The sequence below is a fragment of the Chaetura pelagica genome, unplaced genomic scaffold (assembly GCF_000747805.2).
Source record: "Chaetura pelagica isolate M959 unplaced genomic scaffold, ChaPel_1.0 scaffold349, whole genome shotgun sequence".
NCBI lineage: Eukaryota > Metazoa > Chordata > Aves > Apodiformes > Apodidae > Chaetura > Chaetura pelagica.
This window is the reverse complement of record NW_009954611.1, coordinates 37,403-46,934: the sequence shown is the minus strand read 5'-3', so window position 1 is coordinate 46,934 and position 9,532 is coordinate 37,403. Positions and strand designations below refer to the sequence as shown.

The window sequence follows — 9,532 nt, the reverse complement described above, 5'->3', positions numbered from 1 at the left end:
CTTTCCCCAATTCCTTCATTCAGGAAACAATAAATTGCTGTCAGAGATTCCAATGAACTTTTGTTACAAAACCCTGGAATTTGAGGAATGAAGGACTGAATGTTCTAACTGTCAAATAATCAAAATAATTTATTCAAGGTTAGTAGGGCAAAGGCTGCAAGCTAGCATATTTGACCTTACAAAAGAGTCGTATAATATTGTTCAGAAAAAAAGAGTTCTAGGAAATAAAGTTCTAACCAGCACAAAATATACTCTTGTAATCTATCTTCACTCTTCCAACAACTCCTGGCAGGAAATCTGGCCAGGCTAGTACATTTCCTTTTTGGAGCTCTTCTGGACAGGATGTAGCCAGAGATTTTACCTATGGATTTAAAACAGTTGATTAGGTGCTGTTTAAGGATAATGTAGGAAAAGAATAAAAAATATTCCTTCCATGTCTGCATGCAACAGTAGAACAAATAACTGAGTAAGTGATGTTCATCTTCTCTAGCGCAAGAGGCTTCTGGCTGAACTACTGATTTTTCTGTACCTATAAACCATGTACCTGTGGACAAGCATGTACTTGAGGCAATGCCTGAAAGAATCTCTGTTATCCAAGCAAAGTATAACACATAGTTTTTGAAACACAACTGCATTTGCTAGCATGAAGGAAAAATGTATTTATGTCTCAGAAAAAGGCAGGTATGAGAATGCAATCTGAAGAGAAAACTTGCAGAAAAATGACAAATAGGAGGAAAAAGGAACTTAATGTTGAAGACCTGCACTCCTCAAACTGTGCTAGCCCTGCATCATGTTTAAGGAACAGAAAAACAAAAAGGAGAAGTCTAATAAAACAATTTGTTGTTTCCAGGATGAGAGTTTTATGCATTCATTCACCAGGCTAGTGTGTGGCTCTTGAAAACACTGCAGGCAAGGGCTACCCACACCAATACTGACAGAAATATTGTCACTGACTTCAACTAAAGCAGGACGGGGCCATAACTGACCACATACTGAAACTGGAATTTTACAAGCAAACTAAGGATAGGAAAAAGAAAGAAACATAGTTTTAGATCAACAGCAGATTAGTATCTTGAGAGAAGATCTGGTCAAATATTTTTGATGGAAGTTTCACATTTAAAACATAACTCCTTTAACTGCATGACCAGGAGTTTCTTCTGCATTCTTACTACAAGAAACTGAAGTGCCAGTAGGAATCAATCCTTACGCTGTTTCAGTACTGCATTTTAATGAAAAAAAAATAATAAGGAAAAAACATTTCTCTTTCTTCACTGTGACTCTTGAGAATACAATAAACATAGTAACATTGTTTGTCTGTCTGCCAACTAACAGAAGGAACCTGGGGACTAGAACCCCAAATAGCACAGTACTTTCAAGCTATTCAGACTCCAGTGTAAATTACATGCAATAGTAACAATATGCAGTCAGATCCTTAATGATGGGATGTTGCATAAATATTCCATAGAGGACTCCTAGAAGGTGCTTAGATGTCCCAACCCCAACATTTGTAGAAAAGAAGGCTGTCTAGTTCCATTGGATGCTCAGAGAGATTTCTGCTACATGAAAATGTTTTAAAACTGCAAATGACAGAGCAGGGCTTTGGATTAACTCAGCATTGCCTTTGTTAACTGAACTCCAGGAACAGAAAGGCAACTTAGTCCCAGAAGGGGACTGGGACTAAGGTGTACTATTGGCACAGTGCTCCCCATTACGTTTCTCCATGTCAGGACAGACACAATCATATCTCAGCCGGTGAACTGCTGAAAGAAACATGTGCCTTGAGGAGGACAACTGAATAGTAAAGGGATAACTAAAGATTGCCCCTTCTTTGAAGATATCAGAGGGTGAAATGTTCTACAGAGAAAAGATGGTTATTCAATTAAGGAACACATTAGTATTAGGCTACTGAAACTACTTCATAATCTTTGGCTCTTCTGTGCTGGAAGGTAATTCCAGTAATTTCTTGGCAGAGAGAAAGGAAAGTTTTCTTCAGCACCATGAAAAAACTGAATTAAGAAGAGCAAAGATGAGCAGGTCAGTGGGCTGTGTACCTCTCAGCACAGCCAACCTACCTGTACAATACATGCAGCACAGCTTCAAGGCACAGCCAGCTGGTTAGAAAGCACAAGTGTGCCCTGTTCAAGCCAAAGAGATGGGAAACTGCTCTTCTCAGAAGTGTGACTGGCTTCTGTCAAGTCTCCAGTAAACTAAATCAGCTACCAAGAACAATGTACTATACTGTCTGTCTTCATGAGAAAAGGAGGCACATTATGAACCTCTGACTGAATTACTCTTATACTCCCTCTACCCTGATCTCCATGGAGGTGGATCAGACTCTTCTAGAGTCAGCTTAGCTGGAGAAGAGTCCACCTGTTCTGTTTATTCTGAGGCCATTCCAAAGATGTCAGTTCAACAGTGTGTACTCACAGAATCACAGAATCGTCATGGTTAGAAAGGACCTCTGAGATCACAGAGTCCAACCATCAACACAAAAAACCCCCCAAACTAACACAAACAAGTACACACACTTAATAAAAAAACTCCACAGCCTCAGCCACTAGAGCATGAAGTGAAGTGCCACATCTACATGTTTCTTGAATACCTCCAGGGATGGTGACTCAACCACCTCCCTGGGCAGCCTGTTCCAGTGCCTGACCACTCTTTCATTACACAATGATAGGCATGATTTACCCTTGGTGAAGCCATGTTTGTTGCCACCAACCACCTTCTGATTTTCCATATGCCTTAGCAGAGAATTCAGGAGGATCTTGCCAGGCACAGAGGTGAGACTGACTGGCCTATAGCTCCTCGAGTCTTCCTTTTTTCCCTTTTTGAAAATGGGGGTCATGTTTCTTCTTTTCTGGTCAGTGGGAACTTCACCAGACTGCCACGACTTCTCAAATATGATGGAAAGCAGCTTTGCAACTTCACCCACAAGTTCCCTCAGGGACTGTGGATGCATCCCATCAGGTCCCGTGGACTTGTGCACTTTCAGGTTGTTCAGATGGTCTTGAACCTGCTCTTCTACAGTGAGGGGATCTTTCTTCTCCCAGTCCCTGCCTTTGCATTCTGCAACTTGGGTGGTGTGGCCTGAGCCCACAACGGTGAAGATTGAGGCAAAAAAGTTTTTGAGTACCTCAGCCTTCTCCATATCCTGTATGACAAGGTCTCCTGTTTCCTTCTGGAGAGGGACCACATTTTCCCTAGTATTCCTTTTATCACTGACCAACCTGTAGAAGTTTTTCTTGTTATCCTTGATGTCCCCAGCCAGATTTAATTCTATCTAGGCTTTAGCTTTTCTAACCTGATCCCTGGCTGCTCAGACTTCTTTGTACTTCTCCCAAGCTACCTGTCTTTGTTTCCACACTCTGTAGACAAGAACGAATGGGAAAATGGGAAAACTAGAACAAATGGCAAAGAAAAACTTCTGAATGATAAAAGCTGGGGAAAATCTGGAGAGGGAGCAGCTCTGTGGAACAAGACTTAGAGGCTCTGGTTGGCAGCAAGCTGAGTATCAGTCAGCTGTGCACCCTGGCAATAATAAGGACCAAGAGCATCCTTAGCTGTGTGAAGGCTCATGGCCAGAAAATCAAGGATGGGATTATTCCTGCTTCTCAGTGCTTATTAAATGACATTTGGAGTAGTGCATTGAATTTTGGGCTCCTCAGTACAAGAAACACATTGACAAGCCAGAGCAAGCTCAGGGGAGGGCATCAAAAAGGTGACGGGCTGGAGCGTTTGCCCTGTGAGAGGAGGCTGTGAGACCAAGGCTGGTTCAGTCCGGTGCTGAGACAGCTTTGGGGACTCCTAACAGCAGTGGGGAGGTTATTAACTATAGAGTTAGGCTCTTCACAGTAGTGCATGGTGTGAGACAGAAACAATGGGGATAAACTGAAGTGGGAGGTCCCAACTAGACATAGAGAAAAAAATTCTGAGTATAACTGAGCACTGAAGCTTGTCTCTCAAGAGAAATTGAGGGATAACTCTCCTTGGAGATAACTTTTGATCTCTACTAATATTTTAACTCTGTGAAAGCTTACTGCCTAACCTTTTCTTTTGATACCTCAATAAAAGTAGCCCAGTTATGCTGCCCATTCAGACTTCTCCTGGGACTATATAGCTCAGATTTTTCATAGTGTCTCACACACTGACAGACATTCTGATACCTTCCTTCTGAAGTTTTCCTGGTGCTTCCACACAGTAGGATGAGGGAACTGTAACCTGTAATACCAGCCCTGAGCTCATTTAATTGGGTTTTCTCTCTCTTCTCACAGGACTGCTACCTCTGCCTTCATTTCTCTTTCAAAGCTACATATTAGAGAAAGGCTCAGTCAAAATAGTAGGTGACTTCAGTGTTGATTTTACCACATCTAACTGTAGTTACTATGCTAAACTCACCAATCCTAAGCCAGAGCTTCATCTGGTCTCCACTGACCTCCATGGGAACAGAAGTCTATCCAATATGCCAACAACATGCCTTTTCAAATGTGATATTCTACAGGCAGCACTGCAGTAAGGACTTACCTGCTGTGGAGACAGAACATGGTCCCAAATGTTAAGCTGGCTAATCGAGCCCACGAAAGATTCAGCTGGGTTGAATCCTTCTCCTTTTTGATCTTGCTCTTGACCCAGTGCAAGTGCACCACCACCTAAACTCAGACAGAATTAGAACAGGGACAGGAAACAAAGCCTTACATCAGGGATCTTCATAGGAAGATAAAAAACTTAACAAAACAAAACTTCTGTTACCAGCCACCTTGAACAAATTCTCCAAGCAAACTTCTGGGAAACCTTAGGCTAGATTGAGGAAGTATAACAATTTAGTAGTGACTCTTAAGTATGCATTAATGCTACATCAGCTAACTTATGCTGATGAGACCAGAAACTTCACATGGCTGCTTCAGGAATGGTATTGGCTCTAAGAGACAACTTCTAGCTCAGTATTTGAAGCATATTAGAGAACAATGCAAAATGCATCGTTGAGCAGGCAGCACATCTTTCACAGTGCTAACTAGCTTGCACTTCCTGCTTTAAACAAAGTCTCAGAAAGTCAGGTAGAACAAAGTTTATTTCAACACCTCAGAAGCACATTGGTGATTAGACAGTCAACATTATGACATGCCATACTAGTTAAATTTCCTTTCCTTGTCCAATAATGTAAATGATGTGGACATGCATTTTGTACTTCTCAGGGTGTGTGGACAAGGGCAAAAAATAATGGAGACTGCACACCTCCTTAGGTCTTGTCTCTGGACATAACTTCACTATAACTGGGAAAGACAGGGACAAGCATAAAGTACATAAAGTAAAATGCTTCACTTATTTTTTTTTCCCCTTTCCTAATACGGATAGTTCTTTGAAAATCTACGTAAATTTGGGCAGTGGTAGTATGACAACACTGTAAAAACAAAATGTCTTTGCAGCAATCTAACATCAAGCTTTTCCTGACTCTTCAATGGCAAAGGTATTCCTTCTCATGCCTTCTGATATTACTGGAAAGACCACTGATCACAGGAAACAATGAATAGAAAAACCCACCCACCTTGTTAGGAACAAATGCAAACATGACTTCAAAAATATGAAAGCAATAGGAGAAGACTAATTCAACCAATTCCAAGCACACATTTGTAAAGGAAATGGCAGTTCAACTTAAGTTTGTTGTGTGAGAAACTTATTTTCAAAAAGTCATTCCAAGATCAACTCAGCACAGGCTCCTTTGTGAACTAAGTTCTGCCACCCCCTACTAGTTTACCCTAGAAATGTGCAGCTTGTCTTCGCTGAGGCTGAGGGAACATGAACAAGAACAGCAAACATAAGCTCTACACAAATGTTGGAAATGTGAAAACTAAAATCAGCAAAATAAACACTTCCTTGCAAGCATAGAAAATTCTGCAATAAAAACAAGGCAACAAATCTGGTACAACATAAATAAAGCATACCAGGGATTTTTGAGCCAACGGAGAGCCCACTGCCTCCATCAGACAGTTTTCCATCGATGTACACTTTCCATGCCCCATCTGTGCATGTCCATGTGACTGCAATGTGATGCCAGTTACCATCATTCACTGAAGGGCAGTCTGTGATCCTCTCTTTTCCATTTACATAAAGAACCCAGCTGCAGGGAAGTAAGATGAAGATCTACTCACTTGCAGGCAGCACATTTAAAAGCATGGCCTGTCTCATATGACCCAAATAAATGTTATTTGCCAAACGAGGTAACCCTGTCTACATCATACAAGAAATCTCTCTTGAAAGACCATCACCCAATGTATCAAAACATGAAGACTGAAGTCATGGCTGCATAGCAGATTCTTAAACTTGTCCCTTAGGCCCATTTCTGCTTTTGGAGTCACACTACAAGCACTCTGAGTGCTGAGCTCCATTTGATTCAATCATTGTCTCAATGCATCATTTAAATATGATGTAAATATAGTCCAGAAAAAAATATCACACTTTCTAAACTTCACCGCTTTCTTGCCTTTACTCTTCTACTTGGCAGAAAATGAAGAAAGCAAAGCAAGGAGAAAAAACAAAAAGGAAGAGACAACTTCAGCTATAGAGTTTGGATGCAGATTTTTCTACCCCAAAGAAGGGTATTCCGACTTCTGGTCTACATTTGTTTTATCAATTCAAGACATCGGTAACATACAGAAAAGCAGAACTGTGATTTACCCATTGTAATCAGTCAGAAGAAATGCATTATCACTTCCATTCTCCACTGCGTAAGATATGGGAGTCCCATAGTTTGTGGTGTCAGTGGATTTCATCCAGAATGCACAGGTGATGTCACCAAGAGATGGGAAGACACCATCAAGCATGACGTATCCATAGATACCAGAGACTTCAAAATCAAGATTGAAACCAGAGGACTGTTCTGCAACAAAGACAAGAGTTTTCAGAAATTCATTCTTGAAAACCAAGAAAGACAATAAAATTGAACCTAAGCAAACGCAATAAAATGGAAGGCAATCCATCTACAAAAATTATTCACTTTAAATTGATCAGGGGCAGAAACAATGTATAGCAGTCTAACATCAGCCAGCATACAGAGCTTTCCAAGACTAGAAAACACATAAGGTTTGAAGAAAAATGACTGGACAAGAATATGATTAGTTACAAACAACAAGCATGAACCTCACTTCTCAGTCCTCTGTCAATGAAATGACATATCCATACGCCATCCAACAATCGCAAAAGGTGTGATCAACTGGTTCCATTTTATTCACAAGAGTAAAGATTTAAAATTTAAAACAACAACAACAACAAAAAACCCAACAGATATTTTCTGTTCCAGACTTATGAAATACACTGTACTGGTATGACACTGTGCTTCTGTGCAGCTCTTCAATACAGAGTGACACTCTTTACAGGGATACTCCATGTAAATATACCAAATGGAGCCCTCTTGAAAGCTGGGTATTATTTAACTCTGACACAGGATGGCAGGTCTAAATGACCTGTTATTTGTAAAATCAACATGGTTTATTCTGTTTAAAGATTCACTACTAGATTAACACTTTAAAATTTTCAAGGGGTGGCTAAAAGAGAAATGGATTTGAGCCTCGTGGTTGTGTGGCCTTACTCCAGCATCATACAAGAGGTTGCACTAGGTCTGACCCATTTTGCCCCACCATTGGCAACCTGATACCCTTTTGCCTGAGAGAAACTTGATGCCTTTAGGACTTCTAAAGGTGATACTACCACATACTAAACTCTTAACTCTGAGATGCAAAGCCCTACATGAAATACAAGTAACAGAAAGAGCTAATTTACTCCGATACACTGAACAAATAGAAATTAAACTCAATAGACCGACTAGGTATTAAAAATATAGAACTGTGCCTTAGAAAAGAGAAATTAACATAAATATGACATAGTACACATGCATGCTCTTATTTGTCTGCAATTACACTTATTAACAGTGCAGTCACATAGGCTCCACTCAGCCTTTCACAGTCCCACCACCCTAAGCTGCATTCTGGGGATGCTGTATTAAATCAGCTCACCCAGTGCAAATCTGGCCCAGAGACTTAGTCAAGCCACCCTTTGCTGACACTTGGTCCTGTGTACCTGTTTCACACCTGCTGCCTGTAAAGCCAGGGGGACATTTACAAACGTACGAGTTCAAGGCATCCACACAGGTAGCTTGGTTTAAGCAGGGACTGGAGTCACAGTCATTGATGTTCACTTCACAGTTAAGTCCTGTGTACCCTGTCACACACAGACACCTACAGGGGAAAAGATGGCTACTGTCACAACACAGAATCCTGGCCATGAAGTCAGGTCTGCCAGTGGGAACAGCACATAATGAAAAAGCAAATCAACAGAAGAGATACTACAGAGTTAATGGAGTTTTATTTTGGTTGTTCCTTTGAGTATGCTTGAATTATGCTTGCCACATAATATTTCTTCTTGATAAGGACAATACAATATTTCAACACAGTGTCTGCACTTCTCCACGTGAAACTGAAAGTGGCACTGCTATTGGTATTTGTAACTTCTGATCTGAGTTCAGATACCATAAACTACAAAAATAAGTATTTGGAAGATTCCACTGATGTTTGTAATTCAATCTCTATATTCTCAGTACATACAGTTATCCCTGTCTTCCCAGCTATAGAAATGTAGTATTATCAGGTACCTTGTCATCACCTACTCTCCTACTGGAAAGCAAGATAAGCCTTGAAGCGTGGGAAAGCAGACTTCTTTTGGAAGATCAGTGTTAAAACTACGCAGTCCAACCATGCTTACAGTTCAAACTCTGCCCATTTTCTTGGAATTTTTTAAGAGTGAAGACACTAGGATTTATTTTTTTGCCTTTAAAAATCTCCTTTAATGGGCATAAGGGGACCATATATATGGAAGCATGTTGCCTTGCTGAAATCTAAGAAGGCTACAGCTCCTCAACATATCTGATTTTCCACATTGTATTACATCAATTAATCTGTTTCTTCACCTGAAGCTGTTGATACCATCTCTGCACGTAGCTCCATTCCTACAGGGCCTGCTGAGACACTCATCAATGTTTTTTTCACAGAAGAAACCAGTAAAACCTGGGAGGCACTTGCAGGAGAAACCACCAACTCTGTCTTCACAAATAGCCCTATTAAGACATGGGTTCGAAAGGCATTCATTGATCTCCATTTCACAGTGAGCACCTGAGTGGAAAAGAAGAAAGTCAGAGCTCTTCTTTGAAGATTATTGCGAACATATCTCTGCTTTTTCAGTACTGTTGCCAATCTTCTGGGACATAGCAAACACCAGGGTGGCCATACAGGTTTGAGAGGAGGTTAAGTGGTCATAGAAGAATTACAGGAACCATCTTTGCAGATGTAGAAATTAACACTAAAAAACTGTGAGGGATTTAAACAGATATTGCTCATTATGTGAGTAATTTGGGCCAGACGAGGAAATCACCTGAGAAACTACTCTGAGCAACTAACAAAAAGCTGTTACAAAACAGATGTAGCTGGAACCTTAACTCTAAGGAGAAACATGAAAGCCAGGAACACATGATTATGGGATTCCTGCT

The 9,532-nt window shown here is 40.6% G+C and overlaps 1 protein-coding gene across 1 annotated transcript in view; it reads right to left on the bottom strand.

The window, feature by feature from the left end:
- Positions 1–9,532, bottom strand: part of SVEP1 (sushi, von Willebrand factor type A, EGF and pentraxin domain containing 1) — a gene marked incomplete at its 5' end in the record, with an annotated part of 79,966 nt that overhangs the window by 41,372 nt on the left and 29,062 nt on the right. Inside the window, 6 exons of the mRNA XM_010005461.1 lie at positions 238–361; positions 4,525–4,649; positions 5,940–6,115; positions 6,673–6,874; positions 8,071–8,228; positions 8,957–9,158. Of these exons, the coding sequence (XP_010003763.1) occupies positions 238–361; positions 4,525–4,649; positions 5,940–6,115; positions 6,673–6,874; positions 8,071–8,228; positions 8,957–9,158 (987 nt within the window). The remainder of the gene's footprint in view (positions 1–237; positions 362–4,524; positions 4,650–5,939; positions 6,116–6,672; positions 6,875–8,070; positions 8,229–8,956; positions 9,159–9,532) is intronic.